This window comes from Zea mays, chromosome 8 (assembly GCF_902167145.1).
Source record: "Zea mays cultivar B73 chromosome 8, Zm-B73-REFERENCE-NAM-5.0, whole genome shotgun sequence".
Taxonomy (NCBI): domain Eukaryota; kingdom Viridiplantae; phylum Streptophyta; class Magnoliopsida; order Poales; family Poaceae; genus Zea; species Zea mays.
Genome location: NC_050103.1, coordinates 101,087,872 through 101,115,732, shown reverse-complemented (window position 1 = coordinate 101,115,732; position 27,861 = coordinate 101,087,872). Strand labels below are relative to the sequence as shown.

General features: G+C 43.8%; 3 protein-coding genes across 3 annotated transcripts; 1 reads left to right on the top strand and 2 right to left on the bottom strand.

Moving 5' to 3' along the window:
- Positions 1-510: 510 nt before the first annotated feature.
- Positions 511-3,517, bottom strand: LOC103635607 (uncharacterized). Its single transcript, XM_008658019.3, has 4 exons — positions 2,888-3,517; positions 1,162-1,302; positions 820-975; positions 511-701 (listed from the first exon to the last, which is right to left on the bottom strand). The coding sequence occupies exons 1-2, from the start codon at positions 3,348-3,350 to the stop codon at positions 1,259-1,261; spliced, it is 507 nt and encodes a 168-aa protein (XP_008656241.1). The 5' UTR covers positions 3,351-3,517; the 3' UTR covers positions 511-701; positions 820-975; positions 1,162-1,258.
- Positions 3,518-4,032: 515 nt separating this feature from the next.
- LOC100277331 (uncharacterized) lies at positions 4,033-4,745 on the top strand. Its single transcript, NM_001150926.2, is given in 1 exon segment — positions 4,033-4,745. A coding segment is annotated over 1 exon segment (363 nt). The 5' UTR covers positions 4,033-4,134; the 3' UTR covers positions 4,498-4,745.
- A 15,522-nt stretch (positions 4,746-20,267) lies between these two features.
- LOC100384066 (uncharacterized) lies at positions 20,268-26,913 on the bottom strand. Its single transcript, NM_001176668.1, is given in 14 exon segments — positions 20,268-20,790; positions 21,025-21,239; positions 21,521-21,783; positions 22,220-22,343; positions 22,906-23,001; positions 24,434-24,549; positions 24,631-24,712; positions 24,826-24,980; positions 25,055-25,200; positions 25,354-25,540; positions 25,623-25,798; positions 25,908-25,961; positions 26,356-26,427; positions 26,502-26,913. Coding segments are annotated over 14 exon segments (2,241 nt in total). The 5' UTR covers positions 26,830-26,913; the 3' UTR covers positions 20,268-20,563.
- Positions 26,914-27,861: the final 948 nt, after the last annotated feature.

The following is a 27,861-nucleotide window of genomic DNA, read 5'->3' as shown; positions in this document are numbered from 1 at the left end:
TAGTTTACTGTCCAAGCCCGGTCCGCTTATTCGTGCCGGGCTGGCCCGGGCCCGCATACACTACACGACGGTTCACTTACAGCGACCTACGGTTGGTTGCTAAAACGGCCTTCAGCAACCTACGGTTGGTCGCTAAAAACTTTTAGCGACCCATAAGGATGGTCGCTGTAAGTGCCGTCGCTAAAGGCTTTAGCGACCGACATCTTTTTAGCGACCGACCGTCCGTTGCTAATATTATATATTTAGCGACCAACCGTGGGTTGCTGTACTATAGATTTAGCAACCAACCGTAAGTCGTCATACTATACATTTAGCAACCAACAGAAAGTCGCCCTTTTTACAGTTGCTATTAATAATAATATACATTTAATTAAGCACCACAAATCACATATTTTTATACACAAATCATAAAGACATACACAGTTAATCAGTATACCACAGTCATAGATCCATCACATAAACACAAAAGCACCACAATTATATATTCACAAAAGCATCACAATTATAATATCATTCACAACTAGATCATTTACAGATAGCTAGCTAGATCATTCACAAATACAAAATATCACCATAATATAAATATATAATATTATTATAAATATGCCTCGAGGAACTCCACAAACAAGGGGCGCTCTGCCATGAACCGTCCATGCCGCCGGATCCGCCCAGTACACCCACCGCCACCACACAGGCATCATCTGCAGCAAATTTAATCAACTCATCAGGTATACGGATTGGTTTGGTTTGATTTGGTGATTTCACCAGCTCGCTAATGGATCTAATTCATTTCTCAGCCGATTCAGATGGGGGGGTTACCTCTCACGATTATGAAGCCAGAGAAGACGTAAGATGCTGCAATTCATGAAACCCAGGAACAATGCCGATCGTAAAGTTTTGCCAATAACCCTGAGGAAAATACAGAGCATCTGTGTTTGGTTCTGGTTGTTCTCATATTATACTTGGAGTGAAGACCTGCATTTAGAAAAAAGTGAAAACAGAGCCTTACGTGCAATTTTACAGGAATCACCCGTTTCTATTACTGTCTATTCTGATGTTAAAGGTTATTGTTTAACCAGCTGTTCATAATCTCAGCTTTAGCAGGAAAATCAGAAAACAAAACATGCCAGAGCATATTGCTCAGAAGAAATGGTGGCATACCAGTGAATCGTCACCCTCACCCTCAACAGAATCTGCCAAGAGAGTAAGAATATTCGCCATATGCTTTTGCAGAAAGGACAACTGATGAATTTCTTCATTAGCTTGAGAAGGCATAAAACGGCGGCTGTTGCTGCGAACAAGCTGCAAAAAATATAAATTGAAATAATTAAAGGCATGTCAGAGATGATTTTGAAAATTATAGCCAATCTAACCATTTGAAATGGAAGATGGCAGCACAGCTAAAACTGACTAGGGCAATATATGCTACAGCCAATAACAAAGATACAACTATAGAAGTAAATGAAACCTTATTTGACAAAGCTCCCAGTGCAGCTCCTAGATTAAAAGATATTATATAGAAGATTGTATGAAGTGATTGTCTGGAAATGAAACAAGGGCTGGGCGCTAAAAAATAGTTTCTCCTGATTCACTTCCACATAGAATCACTTCTTTGGTAGAGTTTATCTTATTGAATCATAGAGAACCACTTTGTCACAAAATCACTTCTCTAGGAGAATCTCTCACTTCCCACAGAGCATTAGAATCAAGAAGAGCTCTACCGAAGTGAATCACAATTCACAAAAGATAAATTGTATCACCATGTCTCGAAATGAAAAAGGAAAGGTTGATTAACTATTTATGTTGTGGATTCGGTCTGGGTGCCGAATAGCTATAGCTGTCATTTTGACTTTTGAGTAAAAAATGCTGCTTCAAAAAAACATGAAACTGGAACCTAAAGTATAAATTGTGAATAGCTCTCTATACAAAAAAAATCAAACACTCTGCAGGCAAGGAACCTATGGGAGTTAGTGCACAGTGGGTACTATTTACAATTAGCATACAAATTTAAATGATTGTGGACATATGGATTTAAGAAATTATCAGTTCTTATATTCACCATTCAAAACAGAGAACCAGGCATACTTCAGACGATAAGATGATCTGTGCAGTGTAGTCTGAGTGACACTGTTTGTTTCATGGGGAATTCACTTGCAGCTATTTAAATCCTATGATCAGGTGTAAATCTATATGAAACAGAGAGTCTAGATTTGCTAGTGAGGAAATTGCACTGTTATAAGGGCATGGAATATGATACAATTATCAAGCAGTGGTTATTGAAGTGAAATTCAGCCAAAATCAGAAGCTCTAATATACTTATAGCATGTATGTATGCTAAGTAATTTGCAGATATATGGCAACTTAATGAAACCAAGCGACCGTATAATTGCTATACTAGGTATAGAAATCATAGACCACTATAGTTTTCAGTCATGATATCTCTTGCTGAACATGAAGTCTACAAGGGCTGGAGTTGAGTTTATGGAATTCCATTTTTAGCAGTCAAATGCCTTGGCTGGATATTTTTCTAGAGCAGCATCACATGATAACAGGGTGGCAATAGTCTCGTTGATGGGTCTGACATCACTTGTCGAAGATGTCAAAAACAGCATTTTGACAGTGCTAGGTTCCTATGGTGAGGTGTGTGCCATCGAGAATACCAACAGGCAGGCCTCCAGTATAGCACAATTTCACTGGTCAATGAACCATATTCAAGGTTTGGTTGTTCCCGGGTACAGGGGGCATAGTGCACCGTGCCACCGTCCCACGGAGATGTCGCGTCTAATTCAAATGAACGTGGAACACATTATGTTCTGCATCGACTACTAGCGCTCGCATCACAATCTTTTAAAAAACGATCACACGAACGAGATGTGTTAATCCTGACCTGGATCGGGGAGAGCGCAGAGAGGTACCCATCGAACGCGGAGGTGGACGAGGCGCTTGTAAGACTGGATATAGAGGAAGAGCAGCACGTCGCGGATGTCGGCGGCAGCACCATCCATGGCGCCGTCCCCAAGCACGGGGTCCTCGGCCGGGAGCATCGCCGCGAGCGTGCCGAGGGCGAGCGCCGCCTGCTCCTGCGGGATCTGCTGCGCCTTAGCCAGGGCCGCAGCGCGCACGCGCCCGTCAGGGACTGAGGCGGCGAGCTTCTCCTTGAGCTGGGCGAGGGTCTGCGCCAGCATGCCCTCCGGGAAGATGAGCTTAGGGATGGGCAGGAGCCCATGCTCGAACGCCTCCCGCTGCGGGCGGAGCAGCGCCGCGGGGGACGAGGTGGCGGGGGCCGGCGGCGTCGCTGGGGCCAGAGACGGAGACGGGGCCGCGTTGCTCTGCCTCCAAGGATCCCTCATTTCCCCGCGGCTCGCATCAGGCAATGGCGCATCCACCACAGGAAGGTTGGTGATGGTGATGAGCGCTATGCCGTCGGCCCCCGCCACGGCTGAGGGAGGGAGCGGCCATGGGAGAAGTGACGGCGACTACGCTTGTGGTTTGGAATGTGAAATAGGGTTTCGTTTGTCTAGTAGGCCTTTAGATGGGCTTTGGTGAGTAAATAAGAAACACAAAAATCACGTACCCCTATAGCGACCCACCATCAGTCACACACTTACCTCTATAGCGACCGACCATAAGTCGTTAAATTTCTAGACTTTTAGCGACCCACAGACCGTCGCTATAAACGCATTTAGCGACCAACCGTCGGTCCATAACTTTTAGCGACCAACCTTCGGTCCCTAATAAGGGTCGCTAAAGATCAACCGTCGTGTAGTGATAGAACCGGGCCGCGTCGGGCTCGGATCGGGCCCAAACAGCGGACTTCGTGCCGGGCTCGCGGGACTCGTGCTTATTGGACATCTATAGGCAAGGGTGACGCGCACTCAAGCATGACGCAGCTCAAAACGAGGAATTAGAGCCTCATCAACGCAGCCCTAAAATCATGTTACTCGCTTTCCATATTCTCTCGGTTATCAAATGCCTACCATTCCGCGCCACGATCGACCTGTATAAAATGGTCGTGCGCCGCCTCACTGCCTCAGTGCGTCACGGCCGCGCGACCATTCTTCACCTTGTCACTCGCAACTGGGCCGTCTCTGGATTCTTTCTCGAGTTGCTACGCGCGCGCAGAAGCTCCGATCCATGGCACTGTCGCCTAGAGGTTGCACGGTTCTCATGGCCCTGCTGCTCGTGGCCGTGGTCACTGCCCTTGCGGCGCCGGCCGTGACAGCAGCCGGCCTGGAGTGGACGCCCAGCGAGCGCCACAAAGCCCGCTCTCCGAAGGCCCCGACCGCGCTGCCTTCGGCGGCTGCGCCAGCCGGGGCGCCTCCCACCCCGGGGCTGTACCCTCCCCATGGGATGGCAGCGGCGGCGCCTGGCCCTACGCAGGGAGCGGAGGCTCCCGCCCCATCGCCTTACCACAACGACGGTGCGGCTGCTGTGCCGTTCGCGTGCTCGAGTGTGCTCCTGGTCGTCGCCGGCGTGGCCGCTGCGATAGTGGTCTGAAACTACGAATGCGGCACTGATCGATATGTGAATCATGTTGTACCGCGGCACCCAATTCCACTGGTGCTCTATCAATGTTTCATCTTTCTTTTATCATGCTCTATGCGGTGGTGATGGTGTTCTTGTGCTGCGGTGCTGGTCATAATGTAATCAATGCTCTCATTACTATCTGAACAATTTGTGTATCGCAGAAAAGGAACTACGAAATTGTTGTAAATTTATTAGAGAAATAAGTGACATGCTTCCTTCATATTTAAATAAATTAAATATTCTAATTCTGAATAAAATAATCATATAACTCAGATAAATACCATATGAAATTATAGCAGCAATGAACAGTACCAATTCTAAAACATGTAAACATGTAAAATAGCTGCACAGATCCATTTCATAATTAAACATGGTTTGCAGATGAAGAAGGCAGATTAAACAAATAAACATAATTGTTTATCTTAAACTATTGCTCTCAAAATAGCGGGTTGCTGTAATAAACAGTCCTCCAACGCTAAAAGGTGATTAGAGATCCTCGACTAACGTGACAGTCGTATCTTACCAAATAAGGGTTTTAGATCAGATGTAATAAGCCTAATAATCAAATATAAATACTGATAGAAAGGAGTTGTCTACTAAATAAATTAACAGAATTTAACACAGGTAAACAGCCTCAACAAAGAGAGATTTAATTAGGCACAAATAATATCAATGATGAAAATGATAATACACTAAAACCCAGATTGTCACGCTGTCTCACTACACCGCTATCATCATCGAGCATACAAATCCGCCCACAACAGTGCAATCACACTCAAGTATTTAATACTAGCAGATTGCACAAAATTAAACAGTAAATAAAATGAGGCAACGAATAACTCACAGCACGTAGATTGTCTACGTGGGAAGACCAGCTCAGCGAACACAAGGTTCTGTCCCAGAAAACCAATTCCGCCGTCCACGTCCGGGCCTGCACGGCGGGAGGTTGACGAAGATACTAGAGCCGCTGCCGGAACCGAGGGAGACGTCCACGGCACCAGCCCGAGAAGACGAACACCGCGCAGCAGGGAGCCTAGGCACCAGGCCACGGTGGACAATAATCAGAACAGACAGAGCACCACATAGGTGCACTGTTAAATCAATAGATCACAGGAGAATCTCGCTGCAAGAACAGCACCAACTCTACCAGCTTCCATAACTCAGAAATTGGCGAGGAACTGTTAGAAAATTATGCACTTTTAAGATTAAATTAATTTCTAAAGTAACCACTACATGAATAATAAAAAAATCATACCTAACAAATAAAAGCATGTCTATATATTAGATTAAATATATTTTAAACGCATCTAAAAGAAACAAGAGTGTTTAACTCATCATTACTCCAGCAGGTATTGTTCCAACCTGGTCAAGGATGAGTTTACGGTATAGTTGAAGTCTATAGATGTCATCGTACAGATCAGCTTGGTGAGCAATCATGTGATCACTGCCCAAAAACACGAGTTGATATGAGTGGACCTTTAAGATTTGTTCTAGAACTTAATGTTAAGCAAATGGGTCAAGCTCAATAAACTCCAATAATCCCCCACGAGCTCTCGAAGGCATAACATAATCATCTCTCCAAATATCCTCAAATGATGTTTATATACCAATTTTATGGTGGAGATTAGTCGAACATCCACTTAGACTCGAACATCCACTTAGACTCAAGCGTTATACTAACTCACAAATGTTCAATAGACTATGCATTAAATTTACAGCTTTATGCAAACTAGTTTCACTCAAGAATCTAGCTGATACTTGGTGCCCTTTAGGCTACCTCCTCAGGTAGAGCTTATATGTCATACTCTCGTGTCTCTTTCATGACCTTTTAGATAATTCTCACAACTCATAGACCACAATCAATGGTTAGCTCATATAGGTGTGTTCGTACAACAATACGTTGTAGGATGGCATCTTGCTCCCAAGTCTCCAAATATATTAAGACAAAACCCATCGTGCCTTACACACTAGAGAGTATTATATCTTCTCTCGAGTGGGTAACATAATGTATACTCTCCTAGTTACAATCATAGCTTGGTTTTTTTAATTCATGGGACCTCTGACCACAAAGGGCTAGTTGTTGCCGTGTGGGACTCAAGTGGGTCTCAAATCCATCTCCTTGGATGCACTATCTTCGTAAATGGGTATGTCAAATTTTTAGTTGTGTTTATATAGTCAACATTTATTACTATGGAGTTTATCAATTTCATGACAGACTTCAACCATCTTTTCACATGCCTTGATAATTTCATATTATCCTTTGAACTTGACAATTTTGAGATAACTTTTTGATTATCGCAGTTCAAAGGATTAAGGGAACGGGTTTTTTCCACTATAGGTAAATCCATTAAGAGCTTTGTCAGCCATTCAGCTTCCATAGTAGATGAGTCTTATGCAATAGGAACAACTTCCATGGTTGGCCTCGTCAGTATGGTCTATTTGCACGACCTTCATGAGACAGTATCTCCTCCATGAGTAAAGACATGTCTTGTTGCTGCTTTTATCACATCAGCATCATAAATCTAATTGGAATCATTATATCCCTTAAGTACCTTAGGATGCCCAGTATAGTGAAGTCCATAACTCATTCTACCACTTAGTGCATAATTCTCTCAAGCGCATGATAATGAATTAATGATCATATCTCGGATTAGCAGTAAAATAGCTCAATTTGCTAACCGCGAAAGAGATATCAAGTTCAGCAGCACTAGCTAAGTACATGAGTGAACCAATTACCTAAGAATAATATGTTAGTTGATCTCTTCATAATCCCTTACTCTTTCAAAGAATTAAACTAGGATCATATGGTATCAAAGAAGGCTTGTACTCATTGTAGCCAAAGCGGCTCAATACCTTCTCAACATAATGAGATTGCATAATAGTAAGCTCATAATCGTTTTTACTAGCTTAATGTTTAGGATAACATTAGCCTCACCCAAGTATTTCATATTTAAGTTTTGGGATATAATTGACTTCACCTCATGTATAACATCAATATCAGTCCTAAAGTTTAATATGTCATCAACATGTAGACACATAATCACTCCTTTGCCCCCACCATAGCGATAGTATACACATTTATCAGCTTCATTAACAGCAAAGCTTATCTGGGTTACAGTATTATCAAATTTTCCATGCCACTGCTTTCGTGCTTGATCCAACCCGTACAAGACTTCAAGAACTTACACACCTTGCCTTCTTTCCTATTTAATATGAATCCTTCAAGCCGATGATTCATATATATATTTCCTCATCCAAATCTCTATGAAGGAAAATCGTCTTAACATCCATTTGATGGACTAGAAGACCATATGTGACAGCCACTGATAAGATTCACACAAAGCAGATCCACACACTAGCTCAAGTGTTGCAATTCATGCCTCTATCCTTATCGTTTGTGGTCCAAGGCATAGATATTTTGGGGTATTCACCAAAATTGTTGGTGGCTATGAATATCTCTATTTTTTCATCAACAAGCTTAATAAGTGTCTAGAAGCCATAGCCATGAAAAAGAATGACAAGCACTCTACTATCAATTTCTTCAGAGCATCGTATCCCACTTTAGGTCCCAAATAGGATGATTACTAACACCAGTTCACCAATGAACTATTTGGTGATTATTGCGAAGACATGGGCATCAATCTTTGCTTTGCCTCACCACGCAATCCCTAAAACAATGGGCAAGCAAAACAAGTGAATGTTAAAATCCTCTGAGGCCTCAAGTAATAGACATATGACTACCTCAAGTAATGGCACCAGGTGGAATCAACACCTCAAGCTAGTCCTCTAGACAAATTGGACTACCACAAACCATGCCACCAAGAAAACACCATTCTTTCTAGTTTATAGGGCCAAAGTCAAGCTTCCTCTAGAAATCACTAAAGGCTCCCTAGGTCAAAGCATATGTTGATATTTTGTAGGAAATGTTATGCTCAGAAGAGATGGATTTCCTCGATGAACGATATTGACGAAATCCTCTCTAAGTAGTGGTTACTAGCATACTCTAAGCTAATATCATCTACACCATGGTAAATATCGAGCACTCATCAAAGGGAATCTCGTGCTCTAGCGCAACCCCAACTAGATTAGGATGAATAAGTTATCCCCTACCTAAGAGGGCCCCTTTCGAGTCATTGAGGCCTCTTGGCTAGGTTGCGTAAAGAGGATGGTGGCACACTGTCCAATCCATGGAATGTGGAGCATCTCTATATGTTTTACCCTTAGGGTTTTCTTAGGCCAACACAAGTAGGGCTCGTACCCCAGGTATGTTGCCAAGAGGCCAGCACTAGGTATATAGCTCCATACTTGTTACATATAAGGGGTTGTTTGGCTCCCAAGAATTGGTCTGAATTGAATCATTTTCTAAGAATTGGTGTGTTTGGCCGTCGTGGAATTGAATTGACCATTTCAACCTAATTCCAATCCCTGCAAATGTGGCCTCCTCTTAATTCAGACCCTCCACCATCAGAAAAGTCTAGAAAGGCAACTAGGATTTGATACTTCGATGCCCACACCATCTCCACCGAGGACCGCCGCCCTCATCCATCTCCCGTCTCCCCCGTCTTCCTCGCCCTCATCTACCTCGCCCTCATCGGAAAAAGCAGCTCAAGTGAGTCATCTACCTCGCCCTCATCCATCTCGCGTCTTCCTCGCCCTCTTCCCCATGTGCTGTACAGACACCGACGCACACAGGGACTGGCTCAGGTGGAGCTATGATTATCGCGCGGTTGGATCTGAGGTTGTGGAGCAGTGAGCTCTGTAGTTGACAGCCACCTCAATCTCCTCGGTGAATTAGATCTGAGGATGTGGTTGAAAGGGAAATGTGCCTTTGGGCCATTTCTAAGTATTTTGGTGATTGAGTGCAAACACAAGTGCTTAAATGTGAAAATATGCCCATGGATGAACAAAGTGCAAATCACAAGTTAAGGTATGTTTCTAAGCCTTAGTACATTGGTTTTGTGTACTAATATTCTTGTCTAAGTGTTAGAAACAGGAAGAAGAAGAGGAGTGGAGGGCTGCTTCGGGCTGGGGCACCGGACTGTCCGGTGTGCACCGGACAGTGTCCGGTGCGCCAGACCAGCGCGGAGCAAACCAGCCGCTCTCGGGTTTTTCTCCGGCGACTTCGGCTAAAATTCACCGGACTGTCCGGTGTGCACCGGACTGTCCGGTGAGCCAACGGTCGGCCGGGCCAACGGTCGGCCGCGCGATCGGCGCGCGACACGTGGCCGAGCCAACGGTCGGAATGGGGCACCGGACTGTCCGGTGTGCACCGGACATGTCCGGTGCGCCAACGGCGCCCGGATCTGCAACAGACAGCAACGGTTGGATGCGCTGTTTATGGAAATAAATCGGGCACCGGACAGTGTTCGGTGTGCACCGGACTGTCCGGTGCGCCCGACGATAGAAGGCAAGGATAGCCTTCCAGATGTGTTCTCAACGGCTCCTAGCTGCCTTAGGGCTATAAAAGGGACCCCTAGGCGCATGGAGGAGGACACCAAGCATTCCTACAACACTCCTAAGCACCAAGACATCGATCTCGCGCATTTGTTTCATTGTGATAGCATATAGAGCTCTTGTGGAGTTGTGAACTCTTTGAGTTGTGTTGCGAGCTCTTGTTGCGACTTGTGTGCGTGCTGTTGCTCTGATCTTTTGAAGTCTTGTGTGTGTTGCTCATCCCCTTCCTTACTCTGTGATTCTTTGTGAACATCAAAAGTGTAAGGGCGAGAGGCTCCAAGTTGTGGAGATTCCTCGCAAACGGGATAAGAAAAGAAAAGCATAACACTGTGGTATTCAAGTTGATCATTGGATCACTTGAGAGGAGTTGAGTGCAACTCTCGTCCGTTGGGACGCCACAACGTGGAGTAGGCGAGTATTTGTGCTTGGCCGAACCACGGGATAAACCACTGTGTCTTCTCTGTGTTTGATCTTTTGTGGTTATCGTATTGTGCAAGACTTTCTCTAGCCACTTGGCATTATTACGCTAACTCTTAACAAGTTTTTGTGGCTATAAGTTTAAGTTTTACAGGATCACCTATTCACCCCCCCCCCTCTAGGTGCTCTCAATTGGTATCGGAGCCGTTCTCTTCAAGAAAGGGACTAACCGCCCGAAGAGATGGATCCTAAGGGGAAGGGAATTGTGATCAACGACAAGGAGAAGGAGTCTTTCGTCAACGAGCCAAGGGATGACAAGTCCAACAACTCGGGCTCGGGCCACAAGCGAAAAGATGGGAAGAAGAAGAAGACAAGACGCATCAAGGAGATCGTCTACTACGACAGCGATGAGTCCTCTTCTTCCCAAAAGGACGACGACAACGACTACAGGAAGACGGTCAATTCGAACTTTTCATTTGATTATTCTCGTATTCCACATAGTTCGAATTCGCATTTGCTTTCCATTCCTCTTGGTAAACCTCCACACTTTGATGGGGAGGACTACGGATTTTGGAGTCACAAAATGCGTAGTCATTTATTCTCTCTCCATCCAAGCATATGGGAGATTGTAGAGAATGGAATGAAATTTGATAGCTCGGATAGCCCTATGTTTATCAATGAACAAATTCATAAAAATGCACAAGCTACTACTGTTCTCTTAGCATCTTTGTGCAGGGAAGAGTACAATAAGGTGAGCGGCTTGGACAATGCCAAGCAGATATGGGACACCCTCAAGATCTCTCACGAGGGGAACGACATCACCATGCTCACCAAGATGGAGTTGGTGGAGGGCGAGCTTGGACGATTCGCCATGATAAGGGGAGAAGAGCCAACTCAAACTTACAACCGGCTCAAGACCCTTATCAACAAGATAAGGAGCTACGGAAGCACGCGTTGGACGGATCACGATGTCGTCCGCCTAATGCTCAGGTCATTTACCGTTCTTGATCCTCATCTCGTGAACAATATTCGTGAGAATCCCAGGTACACGATGATGACGCCCGAAGAAGTACTTGGAAAATTCGTGAGCGGGCGGATGATGATCAAGGAGGCAAGATACGTCGACGACGCGTTGAACGGTCCACTCCACGAGTCTCAACCCATTGCTCTAAAGGCAACAAGGAGCAAGGAGTCGCTACCTAGCAAGGTGGCGCAAGTTGAGGCGGCCGGGCTCAATGATGAAGAGATGGCTCTTATCATCAAAAGATTCAAGATGGTGCTGAAGGGTCACAAGGGGCAGCCAAGCAAGAACAAGACAAAGGGGAAGCGCTCATGCTTCAAGTGCGGTAAGATTGGTCATTTTATCGCTAACTGCCCCGATAACGACAGTGACCAGGAACAGGGAAACAAGAGGGAAAAGAAGAAGAATTACAAGAAGGCCAAGGGCGAGGCGCATCTCGGCAAGGAGTGGGATTCGGATTGCTCCTCCTTCGACTCCGACAATGAGGGACTCGCCGCCACTGCCTTCAACAAATCGGCTCTCTTCCCCAACGAGCATCACACTTGCCTCATGGCAAGGGAAAAGAAGGTAATCACTCGTAATGCTAATACTTATGATTCTTCTAGTGATGATGAATCTAGTGAGGATGAAATTGATTACTCTAGTTTATTCAAGGGATTGGATAGAACTAAGATAGCTAAGATTAATGAGCTGATTGATGCCTTAAATGAAAAGGATAGAATCTTAGAGAAACAAGAAGACCTTTTATATGAAGAGCATGATAAATTTGTTAGTGCTCAAAATTCACTTGCTCTAGAAGTTAAAAGAAATGGAATACTTTCTTGTGAACTTTCTACTTGTAATGAAACCATTTCTTCTTTAAAAGGTGAAATTAATGTTTTAACTGCTAAACTAGAAGTAGCAAGTAACTCTTGTGTTGAAAATATTACAATTTGCACTAGGTGTAAGGATTTTGATGTTAATGCTTGTAGTGAACACTTAGTTTCAATTTCAAAACTAAATGATGAAGTGGCTAGTCTTAATGCTCAACTTAAGACTAGCAAAAGTGATTTTGAAAAACTAAAATTTGCTAGGGATGCCTACACGGTTGGTAGACACCCCTCAATTAAGGATGGACTTGGCTTCAAGAGGGAAGCCAAGAACTTAACAAGCCATAAGGCTCCCATTCCCGCCAAGGAGAAAGGGAAGGCCCCTATGGCTACTAGTGCTAAAAGGAACCATGCCTTTTTGTATCATGATAGAAGACAAACTAGAAATGTAAATAGAAGTTATGATGCTTTTGATTCATATGTTTATGATTCTCATGCCATGTTTGCTCCTAGTTCTTCTTATGTGTATGATAGAAATGTTACTAGGAGAAATGTTGTTCCTAAAAGAAATGTTGCAAATGTTCATAGAAAAGTAGTGAATGAACCCTCTACAATTTATTGTGCTTTGAATGCTTCCTTTGCAATTTGTAGAAAGGATAGAAAAGTAATTGCTAGGAAGTTAGGGGCAAAATGCAAAGGTGATAAAACTTGCATTTGGGTCCCTAAGGAAATTGTGACTAACCTTGTAGGACCCAACAAGAGTTGGGTACCTAAGTCCCAAGCCTAAATTTGCCTTGCAGGTTTATGCATCCGGGGGTTCAAGCTGGATTATCGACAGCGGATGCACAAACCATATGACGGGGGAGAAGAAGATGTTCACCTCCTACGTCAAGAATAAAGATTCCCAAGATTCAATTATATTCGGTGATGGGAATCAAGGCAAGGTAAAAGGTTTAGGTAAAATTGCAATTTCTAATGAGCACTCCATATCTAATGTGTTTTTAGTTGAGTCTCTTGGATATAATCTGCTATATGTGAGTCAATTATGCAATATGGGATATAACTGTCTATTTACAAATGTAGATGTGTCTGTCTTTAGAAGAAGTGATGGTTCACTAGCTTTTAAGGGTGTATTAGACGGCAAACTTTATTTAGTTGATTTTGCAAAAGAAGAGGCCGGTCTAGATGCATGCTTAATAGCTAAGACTAGCATGGGCTGGCTGTGGCATCGCCGCTTAGCACATGTGGGGATGAAGAACCTTCACAAGCTTCTAAAGGGAGAACACGTGATAGGTCTAACTAATGTTCAATTCGAAAAAGATAGACCTTGTGCAGCTTGTCAAGCAGGGAAACAGGTGGGAGGCTCTCATCACACCAAAAATGTGATGACGACATCAAGACCCTTGGAGATGCTGCATATGGACCTTTTTGGACCCGTCGCCTATCTGAGCATAGGAGGAAGTAAGTATGGTTTAGTTATTGTTGATGACTTTTCCCGCTTCACTTGGGTGTTCTTTTTGCAGGAAAAGTCCGAAACCCAAGGGACCCTCAAACGCTTCCTCAGGAGAGCTCAAAATGAGTTTGAGCTCAAAGTGAAGAAGATAAGGAGCGACAACGGATCCGAGTTCAAGAACCTTCAAGTGGAGGAGTTCCTTGAAGAGGAAGGGATCAAGCACGAGTTCTCCGCTCCCTACACACCACAGCAAAATGGTGTGGTAGAGAGGAAGAACAGGACGCTCATCGATATGGCGAGGACGATGCTAGGAGAGTTCAAGACCCCCGAGTGCTTTTGGACGGAAGCCGTTAACACTGCTTGCCACGCCATCAACAGGGTCTACCTTCATCGCCTCCTCAAGAAGACGTCGTATGAGCTATTAACCGGTAACAAACCCAATGTATCGTACTTTCGTGTATTTGGGAGTAAATGCTACATTCTAGTGAAGAAGGGTAGAAATTCTAAGTTTGCTCCCAAAGCTGTAGAAGGGTTTTTATTAGGTTATGACTCAAATACAAAGGCGTATAGAGTCTTCAACAAATCATCGGGTTTGGTTGAAGTCTCTAGCGACGTTGTATTTGATGAGACTAATGGCTCTCCAAGAGAGCAAGTTGTTGATTGTGATGATGCAGATGAAGAAGACGTTCCAACGGCCGCCATACGCACCATGGCGATTGGAGAAGTGCGGCCACAGGAACAAGATGAGCAATATCAACCCTCTTCCTCAATTATGGTGCATCCCCCGACTCAAGACGATGAACAGGTTCATCAAAAGGAGGCGTGTGATCAAGGGGGAGCACAAGATGATCACGTGATGGAGGAAGAAGCGCAACCGGCACCTCCAACCCAAGTTCGAGCGACGATCCAAAGGGATCATCCCGTCGACCAAATTCTGGGTGACATTAGCAAGGGAGTAACTACTCGGTCTCGATTAGTTAATTTTTGTGAACATTACTCTTTTGTCTCTTCTATTGAGCCTATCAGGGTAGAAGAGGCCTTGCTAGATCCGGACTGGGTGTTGGCCATGCAAGAGGAGCTAAACAACTTCAAGCGCAATGAAGTTTGGACACTGGTGCCTCGTCCCAAGCAAAATGGTGTGGGAACCAAGTGGGTGTTCCGCAACAAACAGGACGAGCACGGGGTGGTGACGAGAAACAAGGCTCGACTTGTGGCAAAAGGTTATGCCCAAGTCGCAGGTTTGGATTTCGAGGAGACTTTTGCTCCTGTGGCTAGGCTAGAATCAATTCGTATCTTGCTAGCATATGCCGCTCACCATTCTTTCAGGTTGTTCCAAATGGATGTGAAGAGCGCGTTCCTCAACGGACCAATCAAGGAGGAGGTGTACGTGGAGCAACCCCCTGGCTTTGAGGATGAACGGTACCCCGACCATGTGTGTAAGCTCTCTAAGGCGCTCTATGGACTTAAGCAAGCCCCAAGAGCATGGTATGAATGCCTTAGAGATTTCTTAATTGTTAATGCTTTCAAGGTTGGGAAAGCCGATCCAACTCTTTTTACAAAGACATGTGATGGTGATTTGTTTGTGTGCCAAATTTATGTCGACGACATAATATTTGGTTCAACTAACCAAAAGTCTTGTGAAGAGTTTAGCAGGGTGATGACGCAGAAATTCGAGATGTCGATGATGGGCGAGTTGAACTACTTCCTTGGGTTCCAAGTGAAGCAACTCAAGGACGGCACCTTCATCTCCCAAACGAAGTACACGCAAGATCTACTAAAGCGGTTTGGGATGAAGGACGCCAAGCCCGCAAAGACGCCGATGGGAACCGACGGACACACCGACCTCAACAAAGGAGGTAAGTCCGTTGATCAAAAAGCATACCGGTCAATGATAGGTTCTTTGCTTTATTTATGTGCTAGTAGACCGGACATTATGCTTAGCGTATGCATGTGTGCTAGATTTCAATCCGATCCTAAGGAGTGTCACTTAGTGGCGGTGAAGCGAATTCTTAGATATTTGGTTGCTACGCCTTGCTTCGGGCTCTGGTATCCAAAGGGGTCTACCTTTGACTTAGTTGGATACTCAGATTCCGACTATGCTGGATGTAAGGTCGATAGGAAGAGCACATCGGGGACGTGCCAATTCTTAGGAAGGTCCCTGGTGTCATGGAACTCTAAGAAACAAACCTCCGTTGCCCTATCCACCGCTGAGGCCGAGTATGTTGCCGCAGGACAGTGTTGCGCGCAACTACTTTGGATGAGGCAAACCCTCAGGGACTTTGGCTACAATCTGAGCAAAGTCCCACTCCTATGTGATAATGAGAGTGCTATCCGCATGGCGGAAAATCCTGTTGAACACAGCCGCACAAAGCACATAGACATCCGGCATCACTTTTTGAGAGACCACCAGCAAAAGGGAGATATCGAAGTGTTTCATGTTAGCACCAAGAACCAGCTAGCCGATATCTTTACCAAGCCTCTAGATGAGAAGACCTTTTGCAGGCTGCGTAGTGAGCTAAATGTCTTAGATTCGCGGAACTTGGATTGAATTGTAGCATACATGTGTTTATGCCCTTGATCATGTTCATTCTGCATTTTGTTGCTTATTGTGGTGCTCAAGTTGTACAAACACTCCCTGGACCTCACAAGTCCATTGCAAAGTGATGCACATGTTTAGGGGGAGATGTGTTACAACTTGACCCTTTGAGACTAACCATATGCTTGAGTTTGCTTGATCTAGTCTCGAAGGAGAATTGAAAGGGAAAAGGTGGACTTGGACCATGAAAGACTTCCACTGCACTCCGATGAGAGGGTAATTACTTCCAAGTTCATCTCATGAACTCTTATTGCCATTTGCTCTTAATTGAAAATTTTGGTGAGGCAATGGGGTTCCAGGGCCAAGATTGATTCTGTTTTGGTGCTTGATGCCAAAGGGGGAGAAAATAAAGGCCAAAGCAATAAATGGATCAGCTACCACTTGAGAAATTTTGAAAAAGTATAATAGAGCTTTTGGTTTGTCAAAACTCTTGTATTGTCTCTTTTGTCAAAAGTTGGCTTCTTGTGGGGAGAAATGTTGATTATGGGAAAAAGGGGGAGTTTTTGAAATCCGTGGTCAAATTTCTTTGGAATGACTCTCTTTATGCTTCAACATGTGTGTTTGACTTAGAGATAGAGATTTGAGTTTGATTTGCAAAAACAAACCAAGTGGTGGCAAAGGATGATCCATATATGCCAAAATTGAATAAAACTCAAAGTTAGTTTTTATTTGAAGTAGTTTTGCACTTGTTCCACTTGCTTTATGTTGTGTTGGCATAAATCACCAAAAAGGGGGAGATTGAAAGGGAAATGTGCCTTTGGGCCATTTCTAAGTATTTTGGTGATTGAGTGCAAACACAAGTGCTTAAATGTGAAAATATGCCCATGGATGAACAAAGTGCAAATCACAAGTTAAGGTATGTTTCTAATCCTTAGTACATTGGTTTTGTGTACTAATATTCTTGTCTAAGTGTTAGAAACAGGAAGAAGAAGAGGAGTGGAGGGCTGCTTCGGGCTGGGGCACCGGACTGTCCGGTGTGCACCGGACAGTGTCCGGTGCGCCAGACCAGCGCGGAGCAAACCAGCCGCTCTCGGGTTTTTCTCCGGCGACTTCGGCTAAAATTCACCGGACTGTCCGGTGTGCACCGGACTGTCCGGTGAGCCAACGGTCGGTCGGGCCAACGGTCGGCCGCGCGATCGGCGCGCGACACGTGGCCGAGCCAACGGTCGGAATGGGGCACCGGACTGTCCGGTGTGCACCGGACATGTCCGGTGCGCCAACGGCGCCCGGATCTGCAACAGACAGCAACGGTCGGATGCGCTGTTTATGGAAATAAATCGGGCACCGGACAGTGTCCGGTGTGCACCGGACTGTCCGGTGCGCCCGACGACAGAAGGCAAGGATAGCCTTCCAGATGTGTTCTCAACGGCTCCTAGCTGCCTTGGGGCTATAAAAGGGACCCCTAGGCGCATGGAGGAGGACACCAAGCATTCCTACAACACTCCTAAGCACCAAGACATCGATCTCGCGCATTTGTTTCATTGTGATAGCATATAGAGCTCTTGTGGAGTTGTGAACTCTTTGAGTTGTGTTGCGAGCTCTTGTTGCGACTTGTGTGCGTGCTGTTGCTCTGATCTTTTGAAGTCTTGTGTGTGTTGCTCATCCCCTTCCTTACTCTGTGATTCTTTGTGAACATCAAAAGTGTAAGGGCGAGAGGCTCCAAGTTGTGGAGATTCCTCGCAAACGGGATAAGAAAAGAAAAGCATAACACTGTGGTATTCAAGTTGATCATTGGATCACTTGAGAGGAGTTGAGTGCAACTCTCGTCCGTTGGGACGCCACAACGTGGAGTAGGCGAGTATTTGTGCTTGGCCGAACCACGGGATAAACCACTGTGTCTTCTCTGTGTTTGATCTTTTGTGGTTATCGTATTGTGCAAGACTTTCTCTAGCCACTTGGCATTATTACGCTAACTCTTAACAAGTTTTTGTGGCTATAAGTTTAAGTTTTACAGGATCACCTATTCACCCCCCCCCCCCCCCCTCTAGGTGCTCTCAGTGGTGCGGTTCGATATGTGGATTTCCAGTTCTGTTTACTGTGATTTGAGTTGTTGTGATTGCATTTGTACTTATTTGTCCATATTAGTACTTTCAATTTGTTGGATGCATACGTGATGCCATGTGAGTATCGTCATTTGTGCAAATCCATTGTTTTGAATCTGTCCAGTATGCTCGTTGATGTTCGATTACTTTGTACTGGTGCTTTGGTTCAAGAAATAAATCCATCGTGAGGCGGAATGAAGAAGCGCCGGTGCAAGAGCTCCGATTCAAGAAATTAATACATTCCCCATTCTTTGCAGTTTAGTTTATGTTTCAATTCCAAGTTTATTTGTTGATGTATCTTTGTAACAATTTTTTTGCAGAGGAATAAGGAAGCAAAAGGATATAGACATAAGGTTGTGAAGTTTTGGGATCTACTCAGCCTAGTGTACAATAAAGACCAAGCAAATGGAGAGGGTGCTAAAACAGCAGCTGAAAGATCAAAGGAAATGGCAAAAGAGAATGATACCGGAGGCAAGGATGCTCCATATTCTATATCTTCCTCGAGTAGTTTAGAAATACAAAGATCAGATGATTCATTTAACTCTGTGGTGTGATAAGTTTGACATGCTTACATCTGCATTGAAAGATGACGGTCCGAAGCTACCCTCTTCCGCCGAAGTTCTCGCCGCATTACAAGAGGTTGAGGGACTTGATGAAGACACATAACTTTAGCTTTATGACATCCTCACCTCTAATGCACGCAAGTTTGAGTCGATGATGGCACTCCCAATGGAAAGGAGGAAGAGGTGGCTTATGATGCAGCTAAGGAAGTGAAACAACTTATATGTGAATTTAGATCTCTGTGTTGAACTGATTGTGTGAACTTGTCTTTGTGAAACTTTTGTGCGTGAACTTGATGGCTATGCGAAACTGTTGTGTGCGAATTTGATGGCTTTGTGAAACTGCTATGTGAAGATTTGATGCCTTTGTAGAACTTTTATGTGTGAACTTGATGACTTTGTGAAACTGTTATTTGTGAACTTAATAGTTTCTGATAGTTGTAAATTGTTCATGTTCATTTTTAAGCAGATGCAAAGTCAAGAGATCCTTGTTTGTATTCAAATTCCGTGTGCAAAGTATCCAAACAACATCTAGAATTTAATTCTAGGAATTCAATTGATTGTACAACCAAACAAAAATAATGGAATTCAATCACTTTCTAGTAGATTGAATTCTATATAATGCATTTCTTGGAAAAGGTTTCATTTCTAGGCATCCAAACGGGGTGTAAGGGAAATCCACCATTTTGCAAGTTCTTAAACACCCCCCTCCCCCGTGCACATTACTCTTGCACCTAAAAGTGTAAACAAAACCAATGCGTTGAAGTGTTAAATGATAACCCAAGCAATGATAATATTCGATAGCTAGCACTCAAATCAAGCAATATAGCTTGAGGCCTACAGGTGTAGCCCCAAAAATGGCTAAGCCATTATATGAACCATCTCTCTCATGGTGGGTCGCCACTTTCTTGGCCTAGCCAATTATATGAACCATCTCTCTCATGGTGGGTCGCCACTTTCTTGGCCTAGCCAATCCTATCATCCATGTTATCTCTTGGTACGCCCTTGTGCTATCTTCCAGGGACCCGATGCAATTTTAGGAGAAATCTTATATACCATGTTTGGATGTAAATATTGGAGCACATAATTGGAAATTGGAACCAGCTTTCTAAAATTCTGTTGTTTGGTTAGACACGGAATTGAGATTTAGAATCAGAGACTCAATTCCCTATAATTGAACTATAACTAGAATCCCAACTTTTCAATACAGAGCATCACCCCTCGGTATTACGTGGAATTAGATCGCACGATTCCAAACTCTAATTCAGTAACATTCAAACGATACAATTGAAACTACATCTCATTTCAATACCATGGTTGATTTAGTATTGAACTCAATTCAATTCCTTGCCCTCCAATATCCAAACCGAGCATTAAGGGATTGAATTCTCTCAAATTTCAGTCTGCCAGGTTCCGACGGTGTATTATTGTGTAGTAAAACTCGTCTGTTTTAGCATAGAGACAGACAGTGCCGCTGTACCAGAAAGGCTGCTCTGCCTAGTCAAGCCTAAAGCAGTTGTTGACAGAAGCAACTATACATCAAGTGGCCTCCTTTTATTATTCATTGAATTGTCTCTCCATTTTGGCTATCTACGTTTCAGTTAACTGCTACGGCATTAATTAAGGCTAAAACATCCTAGTCGATACCCTCTGCAGCAGAACCAAAAAGGTAATCGAGCTGGAACTAACTTCCAATTTCTTCCTGTATGATCTCTCCTGCAACGTTCCTCACGCTCTCACGGAAGGCTACAAAACCTGAACCAGTTGTTAAGCCCGATCCATCAACATCTTGCTCTTCAATGAGATAGCTCTCAAACAATGTTGAATCATCTTTCCCTCCATGGATGAATGTAAGCTTGGGGGTTATACATCTGTCCTGCTTCAGTCCATTTATTGTTTTTCTCAAAAGGCCTACATGGTATGTAGAAAGAATCAGCAGCTAAAACAAGCAAGTAACATTGCTCCTATTTATGCTCTCAACAACAAACATAAGACTTTCAAGAAAATTAATGTTAAGGGTCTAATATCAAGCCAGTCACCACTACACCAAATAATATTCTTTGAGGCTTTATGCAATTCATTTTTTTAGAAGAATATATGTAGTACTCAAAACATGCACAACAAAATGTAAAACCATGTACTTACAGTCATGGGGTGGAGGAAAAGGAACTGAAGGATCAGCAGTTGAGGAATAGTAAACAATAAGGTTGGTAAATGTGTCGAGAAGAAATATTGGGCTCTCGCTCATGATTAGAGCAGCATGGCTCAGAGTGTGCCGTGGGAATGCTTGCTTGTCAGGCGAGGAATACGAGATTAAAACCGGATATATGGCTTTAGCTACAGATGATGGCTCCAGTGCACTGCAAAAAAAAGGCTCAGACTTGTGAATTTGGAGTTAGAATATTTGTTCACATTAATTGAGAACGGGAAGAGAGATCATCACAGCAGGAACGGTCTATAATTTTTTGTTCTCAAAGTGAGCAACTCGGCATGGAATGTTTTTACATTTTTTTGCATTTATTTCAGAGAATCATGAATAATATTCTAACTAAACAAGCCTTTTCTTTGGGACAAAATTAAAACAAAGCTTAATATAAGGAACATAGCTCACAGGAGAACATAGCGAAATAGAAATATGAACCTGAAAAGGCATTGTAGATATATCCTGTAATCTGGGTGCACGCCTTCCTCATGCAAGCGAAGAAGAGGACTTCTCAACAATGCAAAAACAAGCTGAGGTATCGTTTGAAGCTGTGGGCACTGTGAGAAGTCAATGTCTATGCTTGACAGCGGTCGCACATCAGAACTCAGGGCCTGATTATACCGGGCTGCAAGGAGGGATAGCCAAGCATGCACTTGATGCCTGCCTTCTCTAACCCCTTTATCCAAGGATTCTAAAATAACCTGGAAACAGTGTATGTGAGAAGATTGTGTATATCACCATATTTAGTAGTGGAAGAATACAGCTTCACTTTTTATAAAAAAAACAAGGAATCATAGTGTTTTCTTGCCTTTTATCAGAGTTTAACACTAGCTGATACGCAAACATCTAAAATCATTGACTCATCTGAGAACATTTTTTATTAAGAAATTTCTGTTGATACAACCAGTTAAAGATCAGCAAAGGAGAATCTTCCTGATCGAAGGTTCACTGGTCATTGTTCCAAAATAATCAGATGATATTTGTATCACGGAATTTCTAATACTATCAACAAATCTTGATACTTATCACCTCTAATCAATTGATATAAGCTGTTTTTCTATTTCAAGTTATTCTGGACAACTTGTAGAGAAAATAATATACCTGATTTAAACCAAAAACAAACAAAAAAATGATTACCTTATGAACAAGGATATGCAGGACAACCTCTGGATCTACACTGTCATAAATTTCGCTGATATTATTAGTTGGACGGTACTGCAATGTTCTTATTCTCAACCGTCTCTTCAGACAGAACTTGTAACTGCGACGGTACAACATTACAAGAAGAGAGATGAGCTCCAACGGTGAAACGTAAAAGACGTTAATACGATTCACTTTATGTACAGTTCTCTTGTTGAGTTGCTGTTAATATGGTAATTAGTTTGATAAGAAACCAGAAACTTAATTGTTGCAAAGTCCAAAAAGTAAATGGATAAAAAATACCAATAGTTGAAGAGAGAACGCATGCAACAGGCTAGTTGTCAATTGATTTGAGTGAATATTATTTGGATAAAAAAATTGATTTCCTTATGGATGATTTCATGAGAGGCCGCTTCTTTGCAGACTTATAAAATGTACAGATAACGATTAAAGATGTATTGAGAATATGGGTATGTCCAAGCCACAGTGGCTAAAAAATTCAAAATTTTAACAGTCCCTGATATATATAATTGCTTTATTAATGTTTTTAGCTTGATGAGTAACAGCTAACTAGAGAACATTTCTGCTTGAGCTATCTTTTCCACTGAACATGAACACATGTATATGCAAGGAATGCAAGACACTTGTTAACTATAACAAAGCAATTTATTGTCTCTATGTACCTTGCAGATGGTTGTGATCCATTGCCTGATGTTTCCTTGACAGGTTCAATCACGCTGTACTGAAAAGCAATCTGTACAACAGCAGGATCTGTGTGCCTGTAAATATAAATCACGGTAGTTAACCACCATTAACAAGTATGACACAATCTCATCAATTAATAGGATCCAGAAAACAAGGTTACCATATTGTCGGTGTTTCGAACCTCCGATTTTCAACAATTGAATTTCTATGTGCGCGTTCTGGGCTCTGGACGGTGTGCTCGGTGGGCGCAAAGTTTTTACTGGTTCAGGCAAAACGTCCCTACATCCAGTCTTCGACGGCTCACGATACCGGCACCTTTGTTGCTCAATACTCGTAGTATGGGTTACAAGCGAGCGAGAGAGGGAAGGAGAGCTCCCAAGTCTCTTATGCGTGGGTGGACCTAAAGACTATGGAACCGGAGTCCTACACTAAGCCTTGGCTCTGGCCTCCAAGTCTTTAGGTCTCGTCGAGCGTGTGTCATTATCTTCCGCCGAGTGTCCTTCCTCTGGTTTGTTGTCCTAGAGTTCTCTCAGAGTTCTCCCCCTGAGACCCACGTTCGTGACCGACCTCCTCCTTTTATAGGCCGAGGTGGGGGTCGATCGCCGGTGGCTTCCTCGAGGAGCCACTACGCTGTGTTCGGTTTTTGTCCGAATGTGCCTTAGTCACTCGGTCGTCTCAGCTCGTGCTCATTATGACGGACGGCGTTGGCAACGCAAAGCCCTGACGCCATCATTACTGCCTTTGCGCCACGCCGACCCCTGGCCTTTGTAGCCTGGGTCTCGGCGTGGCTCGTCGTGTTGTGGGCCCTATAGATAGTCTGCGCACTCAAGCCTAGTCTCAATAGGTCATGAGTGTGCCGCAGTTCGAGGGGCTCGTAGGTCATGAGTGTGTTGCAGACCGAGGGGCTTGCAGGTCATGAGTGGGAGGCAGACCGGTTCTCTACTGCGACTCTGTGTTAGGCATAGTTAATGTGGTCGGCCACTTATGGCGGGTCAGTCTTGGGCCAGGCGAGGAATCCACTTGAGTGGCTTCCATTCTGTTCACCCGACCCCGGGCTCGCTGGCTCGAGGTTTATCCGGGGCGAGCGCTTTCCAGAGTAGACGGTTCCCTTACCCTTCTACTGACCGGTAGTCCCTGGTAGTCCGGAGGTCTTTTTCGAATGCTCTCTTCTGACCGGTGGGCCCAGGTGCCCGAGGATCTTTTCCCCAACACATGACTTCATATATATACATTTGTGGAAAACTAGGGCTGCTTTTTTAAAAGAGTTGCTATTCCTTGTGAAGGTTTTCTACGGGTAAACAGCTAAACTGCACATTTGAACCATGAAATTTGCTTCTTCGAACTGCTTGTGCATGTGGCTTCATTAGTAGCGCACTAGCGCAAACTAGATTAAGAGCAGCGAGAAAATCCTGATTCTGGCATTATCTTCCTTTTAAGGGATTCCTTTAACAAATACAGCATTTAGTAACAAGTAACTGATTACAGGGTCAAGTTAAAATAATATACCTGGAGAAACCGTCGTTATGGGCAAACTCAAAGTCATATGCATAAGTGGCAAATGAATCACAGCAGATGATGTGTTGCACATTTTCATATTGAGGGTCAGGGAAGAAATGCCCATACTGTAGAAGGATGAATGCATTACAAACTGGCTATACATATATACTAGGATTAAAGTGAACATGAATAGATTAACTACTTACAGAATTGCCCGGCTCAAAATCTGAAGATGTTCTCAGCCTTAGAACACAACCAAATGCATAGGGTCGACTTAGCAATCGGTATCTGTCAGTGGGAGTTGCAGGAAAGGAAGAAAAGACCATTCATACTTATTAGGAAATTTGGCTGTTATAATTTTCTGAATAGAGCACATAAAATATTCATTCAAGCAAGCATACATGTCTTGGGGAACTGTTGAATCATCTGTACTTGCATAAAGAAATAAAGATCCACCACTTTCGATACTTAAAAACTTCAGTGAAGCCAAATCAGTGTATTCATCAGTTACAGCAAATATGTCTATGCATACTCCTGACTGAACAGCAACAGCTGCCTGTTTCAATTTTCAATAAGATCAGTACATAACAGAGAAATCAAATCGAATTTAAATTTTAGACTCATGCTTACTAGGTCTCTGTAGAAAGGTATCTGTTCAGGGAGCAACGCAAGATCAGCGTCTACCCCTTTACTAGCATATTGCTCCCCATATCTCCTGGTATCTAGCACACCAGCTCCATAATCAGGAGCACCAGACAGAAAAGCAAATACCCGAGCTGCTCTCCATATGACAAGGAACATTAAAAAATTACGCATAGAGATACTGGTTACTAGGTTGTTTGCAAAGATACAGCATCTTACGAGTTATGAAGCTAATTGCCTGAATGGCACCAGATATCTCATGAGATATGGAAAGTGTGTTCACCTACCTAAAGCAAAAGTAGAACCATATTCTGAACTTAGGTACTCAATTAAAGCAGACATGGCTGTCCCAAAACCACGTCTGCCAAGCAAAACAGTATCCTCTTCCTGCCCAGAAGCAACCCCTCTCTCCCATGAAGATGTAGGTCGCAGTGTCTCCAGGACAGCAGCAATTTGATCCTTGCATGTGTCAACCTGCCCATTAACTATCTTACCATTAGGCAATAAGTCTATGTCTAAAACTCTTTGTAATTCAGCTGATAGCTTTGTAACATACTGGAGCCAAAAAACAAAGTAGGGGCATGGCATCTTCAAGGGCAACAGGCAGACCATCTTCTTCTAAGTCCGGAGGAATAAAAACATTCTTCACGAGTGGAATCGGGCCTTGGACATCATACAACCCAATCTTGTGGCTGAATGTCATAAGCCCAAATAGGGAGCCCGGAACAAGAGCTGTTGCATGGTGAAAACCCAAATGAGGAAGGATCAAACTGAACTCACAAATAACACAGTTATTAGACGAACCAAAAAAATCAAGTTCAGAATGATCAGAATTCCATACCTTCTAGGGCCGCAAGAAGCGCACTCTTGACGAGTTCCAGGAACTCTTCAGAACCTGAAGGCATTCAGAGTTGTCAACCATCAAGTCCCAGATTACGTCATAGCACATCACACAAGATAAACAGACTATATTGCTATCTAAAAGAAAAAAAAATGTTGTGTGCACGATTAGCATTGAATGATGTGCCAAATCTAGGCAATTATTTTTCCCCTGTTTCTATTTTGTTGTCCGCTTTGAAATAGACAAAGGTGAGAATTTAGCAAGGTTCGTTCATTGTCGTGTGTTCTTTTTATTCCGAAAACCGATTATCTTTTTTCAATCTACTTGGGTTATTTGGATATGACCTAGAGTTCACATTATCACATATGAAGGTAACTTCCCACATCAAATGGACTGGGATAGAATTCCATGATCGGAATATACTGAGCAAATGGACTGGACAACTTACATGCGAGATCCACTGCGGCCACATAGACAGGCAGCGCCTGCACACCGTCTCCTCCGCCCTCTGCCTCATCCACTGCATGTATTCAACCTACAGGTCAAAATTGACCCCATATCACGCGGCGGGAAGGCAGCTGCGTGTCGTAGTACCTAGGATTTCGAGGTCTACGAAAGAGGACTTGAGCTCGGGGCACACGTCGGGACGCTGGAACCGTCGCTCGGCCTCGTCGTCGAATCCGTTGAGCGTGCCACAGAGCGCGCAGGTCCAGCCCCAGCGCTCCAGATCGCAGTGGCTGCTCAAGTACGCCCAGCAGTGCTCGCAGCGTGGGACGCGGTCCCCGCCGGCGCCGGTGGTCGGGGGTTGGCCGTGCTCGTCCGCGGCGGCGAAGGGCGTCACGGCGACGCCCCACTGGACGGCGCACGACTCCAGCGCCTCCGGCGTGGCCGGGAAGCGGGAGACCGTGGCTCGCACCGCCATGGCCGAAGCAGTGGGGACCAGCGGAGGCGCTGGAGCTGTCGGGATTCAGGAGTCGCGGCTGCAACAGTCTTCAGTTTCTGGGTTTGGGAGCAATCGAGGAAAGATAACAAGGACATAGGGCATGTATAGAGACACTAAAACGATTTTCAAAGCAAAAGAGGTAATAAATTCTATTATATATAAAATGTCTATAAATATAATCTATTAATAAATGTATTTGTATAATAGAGTTAGAAACACACTCCATCAAATGTGCCTACACACTCCATTAGAAACTGACGTAAGTGAAGGGCCACCACAAGCGGCCAGCAAACTTAAGTGTCCTGCGTGTTTTCAACACAATGAAATGGCCAGCAAGTGAAACGGTTTGGCATGTGAACTTTTTTTTATGTCACTCTGAAGTTGAACTGACCGAATAACTCAGGAGCCAGTGAGCCAGTGTTCTGATTGAAAATTTGGATGTTGCCTGGAGCAACGGATCTATGCAAGGGACGGTCTATTCTTACAAAGGTAAGTGGGTGCGGGAGCACAAGCCACAAACGTCTCCGTGATGTCTACATAGTTTTTTTACAAATAACTCCTTAAAACGCTCGAAGAGTCTCACATTAAACATTATTATACATACTCTAAAAGCTAAAATCTTCTTGTTATTTAGAATATCAAAAGTGCTAGAATATAATATAAGTGAATTGTCAAACTCCTCCCATCAGTTTAAGTTTTTGGGTTGAACTGATTGGTGCATACAACTTAATAAAAGAGATTTTAGCCTCTCCGATCCTCTCAGTATTCTTGCTTCCAAACAAATTTTCTTGTTATTCATAAAATCAAAGGGATTTATTTAGCTCCTCCGATCCTCTCTAGTATTCTTGCTCCCAAATAAGACCTCAGAGATGGATCTCGACCGTTGGATCCTCATAGATGGATCCTGACCGTTCATACACAATCAGACTCTTGTTCGTGGTTTAAAGGGGTGTTGGTCACTGCTCTAGTTTCCAAGATTCGGTTCCGAAGAACCTACGCCCCGTTGAGGTG